Raw genomic sequence first — 18,908 nt, 5'->3', positions numbered from 1 at the left:
TCCAGACAGACGAGACCGCTCGGCGGGCCGCCCGCCGCCCTCACAGCGACCCCCTCAACAAAATGGCGGACACCTCAAGCGCCGCTGCCAGCTTTTCCCGCCTCAGGGGGCGCGCATGCGCGCAAGCCTCCGCTCCTCCCCGCTCCTCGTGCGCACGCGCCGTCGGGCGAGCGTTCCGCGCGCTCCGCCCCCGCAGGCCCCGTGGGCCTTCGCGCTGTGACGCGCGGAGCGTAAACAAAGCGGTGCCTTGTGGGAAGGGGGAACCCGTTCCGCGCAGGAAGAGCCGGCCTCCATCTTAGGCGCTCGGCGCGTCGCGGCGGCGGCATGGCGGCCGACAGCCGGGAGGAGAAAGGTACCCGGCGGCGGGGCCGGGGGCCCGGCGGAGGGCAGCCGGCTCCCGTTGCGGGAGGCAGCCCCTCGCCCAGGCCCCCTGCCCCGTCCCTGCGGCCTGCGGGGCCTTCGCCCTGAGAGGGGGGACTTTCCGTGAGGAGAGCGCAGCGGGGGTGGGAGGCGCCCGCCGCGGGCTGCATGTTGCTGGGGTCCCGGGGCGCCCCGTGGGGTGCTGCCTGTGGGGAAATCCGCCCCGTTCCGTCCGCCTAGGGACAGGCCGAAGCGTGGGGGCGGCAGCGTGCTGAGGGCAAGGTGACTCCAGCGGCGGGGACTGCGGATTAGCGCCCGGATAGGGAGATTTTCCAGCTTTGGTGGTCGTTTCCTACCGGATATCTCTTAACAGAAAGCATCGGCTTCTCTTCATTATCTTTTTGGGTGGCTGGCCATCCGATTTTCCTTTTAATATAGGATTTCCTCTGAAGGAATGTGGCCTATAATTTTGCAATCGGAAGCTTGCAATGCAGCGTTTTGTGGTATTTTTCTGCTCCTTTTTACTGTTTTGTCCAGACCAAGTCATGCTCATTGGGCACTGTGGGTAAATATGCTTGAAATAAGAGGATTAAACATTTCTAGGGTAACACATATTCAGATCGCTCCTAATCATTGCAGTGCGCAGAAGCCGACATGATGCGTGGGTTTTTTGAGAGAAAATTGCTTCCATATATTGGTCTTCTCTAAATCAAAATTTTAATCTCTTAAAATGTAGTTTTATGGAAGATCTCAGTTGGGCCATTAGTTATAACTAGTTAATAATAGCAATGTAATACAGAATGAGGGTAACATTGATCACTCTGATGGTGTGCTTAAACTGAAAAAGATTTTCATAGGGTTCATTTCATGGAGCACATTTTGTAGGATTGATACCATGAAATGTCTTGTGTTCAGAGTGCTGAAAAATTGCTACATCTAATATTCATTGTGAAATTAAGATAACGTCTATTAAATTATGCTACAAAGTCCCAGTTTATTGTGTTACCCTTAATAAATAAAATTTCTGATTCTTAACCCACATTTCTTATGATAATAATGCTGTGTTATGTCTAAGTTATATTCACATAGGCTTGGGCTTTCATTGGAGAAGAGCAGTGAAATTGAAATATTATTTTCTGTAAATTGGCTTTCATATTACGATTTATTCAGGCTACTTTGTTTTGTTTTCTTTTATTTTTCTTTTATTTTTATCGGTGATAATGACCAAGACAAGGGTAGCAACTGAGAAACTCTTTAATGTTTTAATTTGCTTTTCATTTTCTACCCCATAGGGGGTCTGATGATTACTCATTAACAGCTGTTAATGCACTTTCATATGTACCTGAATTTGTCTACTGTAAATGTGATGTTGTTTCTTTGCTCTTTCCAGAAGAGGAATGCTATTTCACTACTTTGGAAAACTGGAAATAAATCTTGCTTGTTATTTCTGCTTTAAATTTCCTGATCTTATACCCTCTCTTTTGCCAACTCAGATGCATGTTTGGACCCTTCCTTGAGCAGATTTAACTCTCATGGCCAGCAGAGAAAAAAACCTTCCCTGGGTTACTTTTTTGCTGTTTCAGGTGAGTTAAAATTGTTCATGGAAGAGTCCAACACACCCTGCAGTCAACACAAGATGTGTTGCAGAAGGGCACAGTTGGGAATGTCTGCAGTGAAGTGGAAGAGATGCTTATCTGGACCTTTCCCCTGTAGTAGTCATGAACTGTGAGAAATCCATCTACCCCTTGCTTCTTTTTAGTGCTTTTCTCGATGCTTATGCCCTCTCTGAGCCAATTTATCTTGTTAATCAGGTTGAGCACCAACAGCGGCAGTTCAGTTGGTGCAGTTCCTCACAGAAGTTAGTTGAGAAGTGGACTGTGTGGTCAGACTGTTTTTTTTTTTTTTTTTAATGTCAGAAGGCTGTCTGGCAATTTCTTACGGATCATATGTGTACATTTTTGCAGGGCGGGTGGGGGGATCCTTTCTGCCTTTGAATCTCTTGAATACTTGTTTAAAGTTCCAGTTATAAATCAGACCCAACTATTCATAAAGAGATTCTTCAGAGAGCCTGTGTCAAACTAGGTTCCTCTGCTACATTTCCATTACTTCTCATTTATTTCTGGATTAGCTCAATCTTCTAGCACCTCTGAATGCCACTGCAGTAGCTGAAGTAAATGTAGCTTGCTCAAGTAAGCTGTTGCCTCACCAGGAATGGAACATGCCTGAGGTTCAATGTTTGTGGTCTGATCTGGGTAATACATTGAATAATCTGATTCTAGTACACCTGTTTTTCATGGTCTCTGCTAACAAAGTATTTTATGTGAATTTGCCTGGTCTTCTATGGGGAAGCTCAATTCAAGCCATGGGGTTGCAGCAGATACTTGACACTTGCACACCAGAAATCCGTTTGTCACATCTCTCACCAATAACAATACAGATATTTGCTGGGGATATTAGCAAATGTAAATATCTGCTCCCGAGGGAATGATGATGCAGCTTCATGTCATATAAATATGTCCTATGATGGCAGGCTGCCAGCGAAAGGCTCAGTCCACCTCTCTGCATCGCTTCCTTTGCGTTAGGTGCAGCAACTGTGCGGTTGCTACAGAGGATGTGGAGAAATGCCAGCAGGGAAGCCAGCCCGCTCTTGGACTCTTATTCAAGCCTGTATTGCAAAAACAAAATTATATTATAAACTCTTTTTTTCCTAAAATGAGTGGATTCTGTCTTTTTTTAATAGCACAGTATAAAATTTCTGTTCAGGATTTTGAGATAGATTGGCAAACCTTTTTTTTTTTTTTTTTCTTCTTTCCAAGCTTACCACCTGACCCCTGATTTCATTCAGCACATAAGTCCTTACATGCTGCTTCAAAATGTTGCACAGTGCATCTTTTACGGATGTCATCTATCCTTAGGGTTCCCTCTGCTTGAAAGGAGTAAATGCAGAAATTAAAATAGCTGATAGTAAAACACATTTAAGAATTCCAGAGTTTAGGAGAATACTAGGCGTGTTATGCCCACTCTCATTCTGAAAGTGCCTGGAATATGTATAGAGTCTTTTGTCTGGTGAAATCCTCATCTACCAAAATTGCTACATATTCCCATGGGTTTCAATTGAAGCAAAGCACAATTGGAAACAGGGACAAGTTTAAAAATTATTTATCTTCTCTGAGCATTAATGTCTTTAAACTTTTAATGCTTATTGGTCAGGCATAAGTTTCTTCAGAGCAGTTTGGAATTAAGTATGCAGTAAATAGGTGCCACTTTCCACCTCTTAAGTGGAGCGCCATGGCTTATGATTTTGCTGTTACCTTGCTTTGCCCTATTGGGTTTTCTCTCCTTGTAGGTGAACCACAAAATCCCCTCTTTTAATACCACAAAAATAGTGAGGGGAGGAGGGGAAAGAATTTGAAGCACAAGTTTTTTTTTATCAGGATTTTGAAGACAGAGGTCCCTCTTCTCTATTTATAGCATTCAAGCTATCTCCCATTTTTCTTTTTCTCTAATTTTTAGAGGCTTTTTTTAAGCCATTCATTTGTAGGTCAACTTTTCTAAAAAAAAAAAAAAAAAAAAAAAAAAAAAGGGACATGCAGAGCTCGAACATTTTGTAGAGGCCTAAGGGTATCCTGTAACATTTTACCAGTTCTATTGGCTTTCATCCTTCTGACGGTGGAAGCAGGAAGATACTAATTTTTGTAATATGACAGATTGATAAAGGAAATTTTGCAGTTTGTAAATACTAATTTTACTGTTGTTTGCATTTTCAGACTATAGTGTTTTTGTTTTTTAACTTAAGTATTCTGTTTTCAGATGGTGAACTGAACGTGCTGGATGACATTTTGACTGATGCTCCTGACCAAGATGATGAGTTGTATAACCCTGATAGTGAGCAAGATAAAAGTGAGAAAAAGGGTAGGTGACTTTGGTAGTGAAGGTCCTACAGGAAAGCAGGTAGTAAAAATGTCTCTATTAACAAGATTAAAGTCCTAGAAGTAACAGCTCTTAGAGCCTGAATCACAAAGGAAAAGAGTTGAGAAAATGTTTTTCCTGAGCATCACCTTTTTCACGTGACTTTCTGCACAAAAAATTAATTTGCTTTACTTTTGTCCCAGAAAGAGTTGCTGAGTTTGGTTTTTGTGAATATACTTGCAGTTAAAAAAAAATCGGTGTACTTCTTGATTCAGTGAAGTAAAACAGGGAGCAAGAGGGTTTCAAAGTTTGGTTCTAGCTCAGTTAGTAATTTTGCTTTAGGCTAATCTCTTAAGCTTTGGAATTAATATTTGCATATATTAAATCTGGAAAGTATTAAAGACTATCAGAGCCTAAAAAATTGGTTGCTATTTTAAAATCACATTCACTTCAGAATGTCAGCTGTTCATAAGGAGCAATTTTGGCTGTCAGCGCAAAAAAAGCACACTAAAGTGAAGCTTAGAACTGGAAGATGCTGCATTTGACTCTGGGGGAACTATCCAAATGTAGAGAAAGTTGGCATTTCTGCAGATTCCAGTTTGATATACAAAATAACATTGAACTTGGTATTTTTTTTATCTCTTTTTTTAAGGATCAAAAAGAAAAAGTGACAGAATGGAAAATGCTGAAAGCAAAAGACAAAAACCTTCTATACATTCTTCAAGGCAAATAGTGCCAAAGCCACCTAGTTCATCAGTTAGCAGTAACAAGAGAATAGTGAGTACGAAAGGAAAACCTGTGTCAGAGTACAAGAATGATGAATATCAGAGATTGGATAGAAACAAGCGTCCAGATGGCGAGCGAAAGATGCGCATGTCAAGCAGTGCCAGGGATCCCTATAAAGGACAACCAGAAAAAACGTGCATGAGGAAGAGGGATCTTGAGAGAAGGGCAAAGTCTTCCACACCAGATGGTTCAGAGGTAGTAAATGTTCTTGCTGCCTTATAAATGAAACAGTTCTATGAGACTTTTATAAGGCACGTTTTCTTAGGACTGTGTGTGCATCCTGACAGTGTTATATGACTGCTGATTCACTTTTTCTTTAAACATCAGAGAATCAGGCATGATATGGATAGACGACCAAGCAGATCCAGCCATTCTTCCAAAGAAGAGCTGAATTCTGAAGAATATTGCTCAGATCATGAGACTGGCAGTAGCGGCTCCTCTGAACAAGGCAATACAGAGAATGAGGAGGAAGGAATGGAGGAAGAGGAAGATGATGAAGGGGAGGAGGATGAAGAGGTGGAAGAAGATGGGGAGGAGGACGAAGAAGAATATGAACAGGATGAGCGAGATCAGAAGGAAGGAAATGACTATGACACACGAAGTGAAGCCAGTGATTCTGATTCTGAATCCGCTTCTTTCACAGATGGGTCAGTCAGATCTGGTTCCGGTTCCGAGGCATCAGGTAAGTAATAACTTTGAGTGTGCTAATTTGAAATACCTTGTCACTAAAAGTGACGTTGCTTTTACAAATTCAAGGCCAATGTCAAAGCTGATGCTTTGGAGCACAAGTAAGATTTAAAATGTAGCAATCGCCAGAGGAAAAACTTTGCTGGGAAATGATATCCTTTTTACACCAAGATGTGTGGACTTCAGTACTTCCGTGCTGAAGATTTATAGTGCTTGATTGCTTCAACTTTGCTCTTTAATGCTTTAAAATGTTAGTGTTAATATTTCCTCTTGCATTTCATGGCCAAGTTTCCTATGCAGAGTGGGGCAATAGAAAGCACTAGCTCCCCGAAGAAGGGATTAGGTTAAATAACTGAGCCTTAAATCCTGGCTGCCTTTCATCATCAGAACTCAAGATCTAGTTTGAAATGATTGCCTTTGAAGACAAGCTTAAAAGAAGAAAAATGCATTAAACAGAAACAAGAAACATTTATTACAATTGGTCCTGATTTACAGAAATGAAATGTTAACATAGTTAAACTGCATTGTCCATAAAATTTCAGATTTGTGTCAAACCTCCACAACATTTTTGGTTAGGACTCCAGTCTTTTGATTAAGCTGTGCTATCTGCAAATAGAGAATGGGAAGGTGTCATTTAAGACAGCCAAAGATGTAATACATTACACTGCAGAGCTTTTTAGATTAATTAACTCTTTTGAGAGTGGAAATAGTGGCCTGTGTGCCACAGTGCTTTTTTTCCTACCTCTTGCCACTTCATTGAACTTTGGGGAAACAAGAGGCACTGGCACTATCTCAACACCGGTGATGGTGTTCTGCAAATTTGGCTAGGGGCTGGAGAGAAGAATGAAAATGCCTATACTCAAAGCACCTTGTAAATGAATTCTGTCCCTAAACTCTGCATGGAGTTTAGATGTGTGATATTTAGTAATTAGATAATAAAAGTAGATTAGATAATAAAGTAGATAATTAGTATTTTCTTCTTTTGTGTATTGTGTTTTGGGAGGGGCATTATGGAGAGCAACCAGGATTTTCGTGTGCAAGCCAAATGCTAACTTCATCATTAGAGATATTTTAGAGATATTATTCAGCTGTCTTAGTACTTACCTAAATTTCGTCTGCCACTTGATCTTTACATTACTGCTGTTACTTGTTTTTTGGGGTGGGTTTAGATGAGAAAAAGAAGGAGAGGAAACGAGCCAGAGGCATCTCCCCAATTGTTTTTGACAGAAGTGGAAGTTCTGCATCAGAATCATATGCAGGTATTCTTTCCTTTTACTGTTTGTTGTCCTGATTTGCATCAAATTTTACTATGTAAACTAAAATTAATGTAACTGGCTGTAGAAATTTATGGGTTATGTAGCTTGATATATTTTGGTATTGACTTCTGGCATGTTGTGTGTGGATACCTTTGGGGGGGGGAAGTAGGCTTTCTTATTACTTTTATGCTATTCTGTGGCTTAAGTGGAATTTTCACATTTTTTGTTTTAAACTTGGAAGATGATGATTCAGTGACTAGTTTTCTGAGTAGGAAACTGTTCAAATACTATTTAAAAAAAAAAACTCAAACCAAACTACCCAAAATGAAAAATAAAGCAATACACTCGTGCACATTGAACAGTATTTTTTGTGTGTGTGGGTGCGCGCCAGAAAGCATAATTTGTCATGAATGAAAATTGTATGTGACAAGGCTGTAGAAATTGTATATTATCTCTATTAAGGCTCAGTCTGAACAAATGTGCTTTGGCTAAACACAGGTTCAGAAAAGAAGCATGAGAAATTATCATCTTCCGTTCGTGCTGTCCAAAAAGGTATCATTTAAATTTGAATTTTTAATGCATGCCCCATAACAAGCCATTGTCTCTGTTCATTACATTATGTCTAAGTAGTAATGTTCCGATATAGTTCAGCTTGAGCATGTTACTGTTATGAGTATAACATAACAATTTATGCATCTCACTCTTAAAACATGCAGAAAGTTCCACAGTGTTTTGCTCCTTGTCAAAGCAACAAAGCAAAAAAATAAGATGCTCGCACATAAAAAAGAAATGACTCGGAATATTGTATTGGACTCTTGTTTTTTAGAAATGTTTCCCAGTGCTTATCCAAAGATTCTTAAGGATACAATTCCTGTATATCGGAACATCACTGAATACACATATATATATATATATATATATTTTCCCTCTTAAATACTGAGGTTTTAGTTTTGACTTGTTTTCCCTTACTGCTTTAAAGCTTGGCATTTTGTGCTCTACAAGTTAGATTTCAAGTTCTTGGGTGGTTGGCTGTCTTGCTATATAGGTAGGAACTGGGTGGGATATGGTATATTTTGAAGAAAATAACAATCTGCACTCACAGTGAAGTTTTAAAAAATGTAAATATTAACATTTTAGCTCATTAATCTCTTTATTTTTTTCTTTCCAGACCAAACAAGTAAACTTAAATATATTCTCCAAGATGCAAGGTTCTTTCTCATCAAGAGTAATAACCATGAAAATGTGTCACTTGCTAAAGCTAAGGTATGTTAAATTTTCTTCAAACTGCTTGCCTTTATTTTCAAGCAGAGCTGTTTGTGTACTGATGTATGCAGTCTTTTCTCCATCACTTAGATCTTGGCAGAGGCAACTATGAAATAATTTCTGCTCCTAATTCTTCAACACTGGCTACTTGACTTCCGTTATAATCTAGACCATCAGCCCTTTATCTTGGCAGGTCATGGTTAAAAAGAGAGTTTAAGCCGTGAGGGAGCTAAGACGAGTTTAATCTGCCACTGAAACTCTTGAGGGAACAGTTGGCCATGGGTAGCATCAGAGCTGATTCAAGTAACTTAATGCTATTTCAAAGTGATTTTTCTTTCTCTGCCTGTGGAATTTCTGAGGGGCTTATCTTGATGCTTGCTTCAGAATATGACTCATTTTTTTCATAAATCTCATCACATAAAGATGTATCCAGAAGCAGTTTCAAAATACAGTGAATGTATGCAATGTTGTTCTTGTTTTAGGCAAGAATGAGTTGTAATTTTTGAAGGGGGGAAATATAATAGGCTAATAAAGAAACAATTTACGTGTTTATTCAGAAATTCTAAAATATGATTTCGTACCTTTTTTAAATAAAAGGTTTTACAACTTGTCACAAGTTACTGTGAGAAATCTACTACCAAAATGTGGCTTATGGCAAGCAGTAGTTTTGTAGACATTCAGCATATAAATTTACTTGTTCTGTTGAGTTGGGGGAACTTCGTGTTTCAGTGTCCTGGTTGTTTTGCTTTATATTTTGCACTTTAGTGTTAAATCTTGCTCCCTAGTCAGATGAATGCCATAACTGATAGAAGAAAAGGAGAGCATGGGAAGCAATGTGGGATCACCTCCACTTGGTGACGCTGAGTCATTGAATTGGCTCAAGTGTAGCAAATTGATTGACTTCTCATGAACTTTGCCTAGGCCACAGCATTGGTTAGATGCCTCTGGCAGGAGCACTACTCGGAAGGGTGGTGTATTTTCATGGTCACTGCTCCTCTAAGTAACAAAACCTGTGAGACCATATATGTATATATGCCTTATTGGAGCAGGGAGTTTGTTTCTTTGGACTTCTTTGGTTAAATTTCAGCAACTTGATATGAGAAGTGTTGTTCTGTCACTATCTCCTCTGTGGTGCCTGAGTTCACTCATCCTATGGAAGTCAACTCAAAAGGGTGCAGAATTATTTAACCTCAGTCATCCGTATCATATCATCAAAGGTAGGAAGGGTGCTGCATCCCCAACTGTTTGCTATGGATATACCAGCTGGAAGGCAGTTCTTAGTTACTTGGGCCATCTTCCCCCTGCCTCCTTCAAGGTCAATTAATAGCATCCTGAACAGATTTACCTTGGGTATGACATGGTTGTGTTTTTCTCCCTTTTGTTGGCACCTGTCTTCATCTCCCTGTGCTACGAGCAGGTCCAAAAGGTAGATATGGCAAAGATCTAACATTGTAAAAATATTTATTTCAGTTTTTTCCAAAATCCAAGTCCTTACTGTGGAAGTGAGTACATGGCCCTACTAGTGCAAGAGAATTACTTGAAAGGAATTTCAGTGCACTGGACTTCAGCTGCTGAGGAATCACCCTGGGCCCTTTCATTTTGTATTTGCATGCTGAGTGTTTGCAGAGTCTGTGGAGGAAAAAATAATATACTGTTACACAGTATACATGGAGCAGAAGATTCTGTTAAGGAAAGGATTTTAAAGTAGAGTAACAGTAAAATCCTTAAAGTGTAACTTCTAGTTCTCTGACTCGACTCCAGTGAATTGGGTTTTCAAAGGGTCGGCTAAGCACCATCCTGGCCACAGCTTGGAATGTGAAGGATTTCTTAAGGGAAGGGAGGTGGAGAAGTGTGGCCTTCTTTGGTAGCAGCTAGCTGCCAGGTCATACTCTTGAGGGTGAAGTTTAAACTCCTCCTCTTGGTTCACCTGGGGAAATGGACTGTGGAGCTGATGTTGCTGAAAAGTAGTGCCAACAAACTGGTTGTTCTGTAGCCAGATTGATACCTCCACCTCTGGTTAAATTTTGTTTTGTGCACAACTGTACAAATGTCTGTCAAAAGGGAAAAGGTGCGAACTGGCAAATGGAGTTGGAGAGGCTGGAAATTAAATTTCTTGGAGCTGTCTTGACAACTTAAAATGTTGCTCTGGTGTCGTTCATGCTTCTGTCCGTTCCCTGAAAGAGTTAGAAAGTTTGCAAGCCCTCTATTAACCTGTCATATTGGCAGGGTTGTTTACTGCCTGCCTGTCCTCTTGTACAGATGCATCTGTTTTGCAGCTTTGTGTTTGTTTTTGTGTAATGATCAACTCCCAAAGTCACGCAACATAAAAATACAAAAGGTCAAGGTTTTCCTATTTTTTCTGTCATAATTACACTTAGATCACCTTAAGGTTTTATTTGTATCTGCAGTGTTCAGAAAGATCAAAAGCCTCTTTTTTTTTTTTTTTTTTTTTTTTTTTTACTAATTGTATCATGGTCAGGCTAAGAATTGTTTTTTGAAAGAAACAAGTTTAGTAATACGTATCTCTGTTTCACTTACCTGTGGTGTTTTGGCTCAGAACACTCTTAATCTTGTTTTTTCCCACTTGAAATCTTGTTAGTGAAATCCATTGGGATTAACTCCTGTGTTTTGCTGTGGGGTGGGCTGTTTTGTTTTAGGGAGTATGGTCGACACTTCCAGTCAATGAAAAGAAGCTTAATGCTGCATTTAGATCAGCGAGGAGTGTTATTTTGATATTTTCTGTAAGAGAGAGTGGCAAATTCCAAGGTAAGTGTGACTGAGCTTTTATCAGGGTAAGTGAAAATGATCTTTTATGTACAGTAGCTTTTCTGGTGCAGCTTTGTTACAATTCATATGAAATCCTTTAGGATTTGCAAGGTTATCTTCAGAGTCCCATCATGGAGGATCACCTATACATTGGGTGCTGCCTGCAGGAATGAATGCAAAAATGTTGGGAGGTGTCTTCAAAATTGATTGGATTTGCAGGTAAAGAATATTTAATCACTATTGCTATTTACTAATGAGGCAGTATAATCTATTTTCTATGTATTACTCTCCTTTCAAACTCAGCTGAACTAGAGAGCTGCCCATTGTTCTTCTCAGATCTCTACCCCCACGTTACTGAGTTTTGGGCTTAGTCCTTCCTATACATGTAGATGTGGTATAGTAAATGTTTTTTGTGTAGATAATTAAAGTCACTTAGATTTTCAGTATTTCACTCTTCCTTCACTGGCCTGCTGTATTGAAATGAGAAAACTATTCTGAACTCTGAGTAAAATCAGCTGCTTGCTTGGACAGGCGGTTGTGGAGAGCAACAAAGAATTTGAAGGGCAATTCTGTCTTTAGTCAGACCTCAGAATCTGGCTGAACAAGTAAAATGCTACTCTTCTAAAATAATTTATGAAATATTGTGAGTAGTTGTTTAAAAGAATGGATGTGAACAATAACAACATTGATTTAACTGAGTATATCTTAAGGTATTAAACCTTCATAAGAAAACAAGCTATGTCAATCCTCTGTATTCAGCATGTGGTTACCCAAGCTGACAAAAATCTAGGTTAGGAAGGACCTATGCAAGTTGCAGATTCCAGCTTATAGCTCAAAGCAGGGCTGGCTTCAGAAAAGTTAAATCAGGTTACACAGGGTCATACTTCAAGGATGTTGCAGCTATCGCCTCGTGGAAACTCGTGAGTATATTAAGATTTAGCATTGTGCAATAATGAGTAGGCACAATCTTGATACTGTGCAAAGTCTGTTTCCTCTAAGATAAGAGTTCATAGTATGGCCTTTGATAGTTAATATTGGAATTAGTCAAAATGCAATCTTCTCTTACTGATGCATAAGCTATTAATTTGGGGTGCTGTCAGTGCAAAGGCTATCAAGGTTATTCTGTGTGCAATATCCTGCTGTGTGCACTTTGTACAAAGAATGGCGACAAAACTGTAAATGATGCCACTTGCATATTTAGGCGTGAATTGCCCTTCACTAAATCTGCTCACCTGACCAATCCTTGGAATGAACATAAGCCAGTAAAGATTGGACGCGATGGACAGGTTTGTTCTTTTTTTCTTTTTTTCTCACTTGTAGTGTTTGTTTACAGCTTTGTGAATGGAGAAGATTGGGAATCTTTTAGAACAGTCCAATGACAAGGGCACTTTGTTAATATGGCGCCAGGTTTGTTGTCGTCTTTTCAGTGAATTTTATTTGATGCTGCAAAGTTGTATAATGTTTGAGTCCCAAGATATTATAATGTGACTACCACATCCAAATCACAGTATTATTTTTTAAAAATTAATTTTGGTGTTCTCAACTGTCTTCTGTACTGTGGCTTTTAGTTTCTGTATTTTTTAGGGCATGGGATCTACTGTTGAAAGGAATACACCTATACATTTTAAGTGAGTTGGCTCTTTGTCTTGTCAGAAATGCCAGAGTACAATTACATTGCTGCTGTCATCTGAAGTAACCTAGTTTTGATTAAAATAACTTAATAGGCTCCACTTTCCTAAGGCAAAATGGGAGTTGCATAAAGCCCATAGTGTATGGAAAATGTAGAGCCATTGAGTTGTTTAGCACATAGTCACTTGCACTGTGTTGGATAGCAGATGAATTTTCTCTCTCGTTCAAATTCAGTGTGATACAAAAAGGGATTTTGGCCAACTTAATTTCTGTCGAATGGTAGAGGAAAGATGTTTAAATGTTTTGTCCACCTAACTTGAGTTCCAGTGTGTTTGTTTTTTTCATAAAACTGTGGTCCTGTTGGGAACAGGGTAAGCATTGCATTGTGTGATGCTTGTTCTCTCAGCTTCCAGCTACTGAGTCCGGGTTATTTCTCAAAAGCAGTTGTGGTTTGCCCACTTACATTTCATGTAAATCCCAGTGGGCCTCTCTTCTGGGGACAGCTCATTCAGTCTCCCTGGAACTCATGTGAGCTTCTCCTTGTAAGATGTTTCTCAGACACCAAAAAAGCAACTCTTCGAATTGTTTTGCATCTGGCAATTACTGGCTTCCTTTTGTGACCCTTTTCTGCTCCATACGCTGTGGACTCCTTTCTTTTCTAGGCTGAAGAGGTCCAGCCTGCTCAGTCATTCTTGTAGGAATTGTTCTAAACGCTTAGCTGGCCTTGCTGCCCACTCCCCTCTTTTTTTGAGAGAGAGAGAGAGAGAAGAAGGGGTTATAGCTGCACCTGGTAGTCAATGTGTGGGTGAAACGTGGACTTTCAAAGTGGTATATAGTGATTTGCTCATTCTGCTCTTCTCATAATCCAAATGTTTGATTTGCCTTTTTTGACTTCTGTCAAGCTTGGAGCTTGTGTTTTCATGGGTCTGTCATACTTGGAGTTGATTTCCGAGTGATAATGGTCATCTTCATCAGGCTATGGCATTATATATGAAGCTAGAACGGATTTTTCTCCCTGCATGTGTTGCTTTTGTCTCTGTAAGAAGTGATCATTTTCTTTGTGGTTAAAAACAGTCCTCTGATTTTATAGCAAAGCACTGATGTGGCCTGTATGTCTTATGGGAAGATATGATTGTCCCAAGTGTTGGATTATTTTATGAAAAATACTAAGTAGTCCATAAAGAGTGAAAGGTAACGTAAGTGTATTTTACTCTGTTTTTAGTGATGCTGAAAGCTCTTCAAAGTGTCCATTGTACATATATGTGTATGTTGTCACAGTAATTGGGGAGACTTTTTGGTTTATAAACCACTACTGAACTTCTAACTAATTCTAGGAAATTGAGCCGGAATGTGGAACCCAGCTTTGTCTTCTGTTCCCTCCCGATGAAAGTATTGACTTGTATCAAGTCATTCATAAAATGAGGCACAAGAGAAGAATGCACTCACAGCCCCGATCAAGAGGACGCCCATCCCGTCGAGACCCCGTTCGGGACGTGGGAAGGTTAGAAACGTTCTTTGGACTGATAATAGGCACATATATCAGAATAACGTGATGGAGGAATGTGATTCGTCCAAGCTTTCCCTGCGATAAAGAAGAGAGAAAATCCTCAAATCAAGCTGCATGGACAAGTTTGTGGCTTCATTGAGGATTTCACATGATTCCCCGATCTGTCTTTTTCTTTCTTTTTCCTTTTTTTTCTTTTTTTTCTTTTTTTTATTTTCAAGAGGAAAATGGAGATCTTTTCCTTTTGCAGAAAAGAAGCTGTTAAAGTGCTGTCTAGTTTAGACTAGATCCTTGATTGAGATAATGCAATGTGTAATGTTAGCTGTAGGTAAGCTTGGATTTATAATGAGCAGGTTAGATGAAGAGAAGGAAGTCTTTATATGCCAAAAATGTGTTAATATCTTGTAAAAGCCTTTTCTTTCAGGTGTGTCTCTGGATAAGCCTTATCAAATATGGGACTTTTATAAGGATCACTTAAAATTTTGCAGAAGATGCCGCCTCATTTTGAGGATAAAATATTTAAGTTATGTTGATATTCAAGAGGAGCATTATTGGGACTGTTTCAAATTGTGTCACCGTGATGTGTTAATCCCATTGCCAAATATTCTCTAACATGTAACCACTGAATTCACACATCTTGCTGAGCTTCTGCAAACAGTAGGCCCTTTCCAAAAGGGATCGAGTGGCCCTTGGAGACCCGGCAACAAACCAAAAAGAATGGCTGTTGCTGTGTCTGTATATACAACCTTTCCAGATGCTGGCAGTACCTGTGGACTTTTAAAGTATTTTTAGAGGATCGACATGGTTATTGATCACTGCTATATGAACTTAACTTCATTGTCCAGAAAAAAAGGGGTATAACTTGTTACAGAATTGGAGAAGTCTTTGCAAAGAACTGATATTAGCCCATCTGCCAAACACCTTTTCCCTGTGTAGCCACTTTGCATACAGACTGATGTATGGTTTGGGCTGAAACCTTTGGTTAAGTTTCCTCTTTGTGGAAACGTCCTGTGGTAGGTACAGATACCCAACAAGAGTTCCCCTTTCCTTGAGCTTAAAAAAAGGACACTGTAACGAGTAGGTAGGAGGAAACCTGGCAGCACCCCCTTATTTTTGGCTTTAAAGGACTGAACACCGAGATGGCTTTTGAAGTTAAGCTAAGAGGTTTCCAGTGCAATAAAGTATATACGAGTGAAGGTTTTGCAATGGACTGCAAACTATACATATAACACCACCACACCTTCTCAAGCCTGCCAGGGCCTCCATGTATGTGTGTGGCTTACAGCTAAAAGTCAGTAGTTGGACTACTATATGAACTGTTACTATCATATTTTATACCGGTCGTAAATGCACTCTCAAAACTACAAGAAAGCGGTATGTTCATTCTTTACACCAGCTTTTGTTTTTCTTGAACTGATTTTGCTGTAGATGCAACTGCTTTTTGCTCAGAGTAAAGAATCTTTAATTTGAAAAGCTTTAGTAACTGGGTATGGTGGGCTTTAAAAATGGAAGTGGGGAAGGGGGTGGAGAAATGGCTTTATAAAACTGAAAGGAAAGCTACATGAGCTTGTTAATCTTTGAGCAAGTTGTACAGCAATTAAGTGATTTATGAAAGTGTTGATTTTATGTTTTTGTCCTAAGGAATTATACTTGCTGATGGGGGGATAAAAGTGGTTTTGTAGCTGAATGTTTAAAAATACTTTGTTAGCATTCGAGCTTCCCATTAATGTTTATGTGTCTTGATGGAGTGAGATTAGCAGCCAGCTGCTAGTTCTCTCTAAGACATAACAGCACCTGAAATGGAACTGTTTTAATAAGCAAACTTCTCTGAGAATGAGGTTTTTAAAGATACCGCCCACTCTGAAAGAGAGCTGATCTGCTATGAAAAGGAGCCCTAATTACTTTAAGAAGCCTAAGTGTTTCTACACTTTTTTTCGTAAAAAGCACTAATGCATTACTGATAATTTCCTTAAAATAGAAATCATGAGAAGTTAAGTTATTGTTCTACCAAGTTAGGCTGTAGTGATAGAAGCAAGTCTGCAAAGCATGCATGGTTTTATTTATAAGTGTTCCGAAAGTAGTTTATAGATATTTTTTTGCCACCAGCTAGCAAATTTAGCAATGTTCATGCCTGCTGACTATAATGTTACATTTTACAGTCTGTATTTAGTTCTGTATTTTTTTTGTCTAATAGATTGTCTCAAAATGTAATGCACAAAGAATGATGTTAAAGCATAAGTCCAAGTTTATTTTAGGCACTTTTTTTTTTGGTATTAAGGTATGCTTGGGTAGATTTCCTTCTTAACTATAAAAGCATCTGTAGCAAGAAAGTAAGTTAAAGATACTTAATCTGACTATTGTTTCTGATTATTTGAGTTTTAAATTTAAAGCTGTAGAATGTTTTGAAACAGGTGAAGCTTTTAACGATTAAATGCAGATCCTGGGCAGCTCAAACTATTCCTGTTGAGATATTGTGCTGCGACGAATGCTTCAAGCAACTTTGTTTAATCTCTGATATCTAATTTGTGTAGGCGTCGACCAGAGGATTATGATATTCATAACAGCAGAAAGAAACCAAGGATTGACTATCCCCCTGAATTTCACCAAAGACCAGGTTAATATCTTACTATGAAGATTTATGTGCACCACTTCACAAGTGTTTGCTTTTTATCCAGCACGTACTGGTGAACGTAAAAAGTAAAATTTGAGAGAAGTTATGTAAGTTTTACAGCCATTCGCTACTATGGATCCCCTTGAGCACTTTGTTAATACAGGTAGTTAATGCCTGTGGTTGCTAGAATTGGCTTGATGTACTGTCAACACACTAATCTTCAAAGAGGAAATTTTTAATCAGAATTTCAGCTGTGATTAAATGTGGCTTGCTACACAGTTAGAGGTGATGGTAGACATTTGGTTGTGCCTTAAAAGTAGCTTTTAAGGGGTTGACAAAAAGTAAGGGAGGAGGGAGTTCTCGTTGTACTTTTCAAGGAAGGTCTAATGATGAGTTTGGAAGAGGAGTTCTGTGATTTATTCCAGAAATAAATCATTGTGACAGTAATGCAACAACCACAGGGGTAATATTGCAGGGTTGTGGGTTTTTTTTTTTTTTTTTTAATCCTTTTTCCAAAAGCAAGAGATGAGAAGTGATTGGTCGTAATCCACTGAGTCTTACTTATTTCCATAGTAGATTTCTAATTCTTTCCTAAGATTTCACCATACCTGCCTCCTGCTTGACAGTGAGGCCTGTGTTCTCTGACACAAAAAGGATTTTGTTGCTGCTACATGGCAAGACCGCTGTTCAGAGGACAGGACACAATTTTAAAAATAACAAGTCAAGAGCATTGTTTTTTAGTGCCAGAGGCATGCTTAATATTTTTCATCATTTTGCTGAACTTCGAGGTTTATTTCCAACAATTTACTATGTTTTAAATAATTTGTTGGCCTGTGGGACCTTTTCACATGTGTTTTATGAACTGTGTTTGCTCTGTTTCTGTACTGTGTATAACAAAGAAAGCAATTGAGAAGGTTGGAAAGTTCTTTTGAAAATGAAGTTAATGGCAGGTAGATAACACTTGGTGTCATGATGCAAAATGTAATACAGATTCTAATGAGTATTTTTACAAAGACTGTTTTCATGAGATAGAAAATTTGATGTTAATACTGTTTGGTGTTTGAACAGGGTATATAAAGGACCCCAGGTATCCCGAAGTAGACAGGTAAGGTGTGTTCATGCTATTTATTTTATGCACTGGTAGCTTGCTGTATGGATAACTTGGATTTAGTTCTGCAAATTTTTTATCCCCAACAGACGATTTTCAGGAGTTCGCCGAGATGTATTTTTAAATGGGGTAAGTTAGTGCATGCTGCCTTTAGGGACTTTTTCATATTCAATTTTCAGCACTTCCAAAGAACACTCCTCACGTAGATTAATATTACTGTCTTTCATTTCAGTCCTATAATGATTACGTGAGGGAATTCCACAACATGGGACCACCACCACCATGGCAAGGAATGGTTTGTGTCTTGTTAAACTCTTTTATTATTTTTTTTTTCTGTTTTTCTTTTTTTTCTCTTTTTTCACCCCAAATACAGTTTTTTGCATTCCTCTCTAGAAGTGCATATTATGTGTAATCTGCGCTCAGCCCTTTCCTTTCGCTGAAACGTGTTTGCTGTGATGTATGACAAATACGTAGGGAAGGAGAGACTACTTATATCTTACTTAAGGGTTGGTTTGTTTGGGAGATTTACTTCTTTAGGCTTTTTGCTTTACTTTTGCTTGCATTTGTCGCCTAGTTGTTTTCGCATGCAGAATGGCAGCTTGGTTTGAACCTGCAAGAAGCTGAAAGCTGTAAGGAAAGGGCAGAATCCTCCTGTAGCCCCTGCAGAAGGGTGTGATGCAATTTGGTGTTCAGCTACATATTGGCAGTAGTTGGCTTTCTTTCCCATAGCAAATGCATCAAAGGGATGGACTTGCTGCAGCTGATCAGGGGTTGGGCTGGCATGTTGCAGGTGGCGTGCAGGGGCTTGCTTTGGGCTGTGACACTGAGGCATGAAGGGGAGTAGCAGAATGGCCTGAACAGTATAATTCAGATAAGCCTTGTTGTATGGCAGCTTTCCCTGAAATGTGTTGCTTTTCTCCAGCCAGATCAAAATGAAACTTACTTAGGAGTACAGGTACATATTATGTATGTAAAAGTTAATTGACAGTGTGCTCATATTCAGCAGTGGTTTGGCTGCCCAGTGGGTGC

General features: G+C 39.3%; 1 protein-coding gene across 7 annotated transcripts in view; it reads left to right on the top strand.

Moving 5' to 3' along the window:
* Nucleotides 1-221: 221 nt before the first annotated feature.
* YTHDC1 (YTH N6-methyladenosine RNA binding protein C1) overlaps nt 222-18,908 on the top strand; it is a 67,212-nt gene continuing 48,525 nt past the window's right edge. Inside the window, exons 1-16 of one of the 7 annotated variants that reach the window (XM_088531603.1) lie at nt 222-352; nt 1,854-1,943; nt 4,171-4,272; nt 4,922-5,250; nt 5,383-5,737; nt 6,912-7,001; nt 7,497-7,550; nt 8,167-8,261; nt 10,919-11,027; nt 11,129-11,246; nt 12,229-12,313; nt 13,991-14,157; nt 16,692-16,774; nt 17,840-17,876; nt 17,969-18,008; nt 18,112-18,174. In XM_088531603.1, coding sequence (XP_088387729.1) covers nt 325-352; nt 1,854-1,943; nt 4,171-4,272; nt 4,922-5,250; nt 5,383-5,737; nt 6,912-7,001; nt 7,497-7,550; nt 8,167-8,261; nt 10,919-11,027; nt 11,129-11,246; nt 12,229-12,313; nt 13,991-14,157; nt 16,692-16,774; nt 17,840-17,876; nt 17,969-18,008; nt 18,112-18,174 — 1,845 coding nt within the window. In that variant the 5' untranslated portion in view covers nt 222-324. The remainder of the gene's footprint in view (nt 353-1,853; nt 1,944-4,170; nt 4,273-4,921; nt 5,251-5,382; nt 5,738-6,911; nt 7,002-7,496; nt 7,551-8,166; nt 8,262-10,918; nt 11,028-11,128; nt 11,247-12,228; nt 12,314-13,990; nt 14,158-16,691; nt 16,775-17,839; nt 17,877-17,968; nt 18,009-18,111; nt 18,175-18,908) is intronic. The other 6 variants (XM_088531602.1, XM_088531607.1, XM_088531605.1 and 3 more) reach the window with 6 other exon arrangements.

Source organism: Tinamus guttatus, unplaced genomic scaffold (genome assembly GCF_059628265.1).
Source record: "Tinamus guttatus ecotype Peru unplaced genomic scaffold, ASM5962826v1 Tinamus_guttatus_pri_ptg000423l, whole genome shotgun sequence".
NCBI classification, from domain to species: Eukaryota; Metazoa; Chordata; class Aves; order Tinamiformes; family Tinamidae; genus Tinamus; species Tinamus guttatus.
Note: the sequence above shows the minus strand (reverse complement) of the source record. Positions and strands in the feature narration are given on the sequence as shown.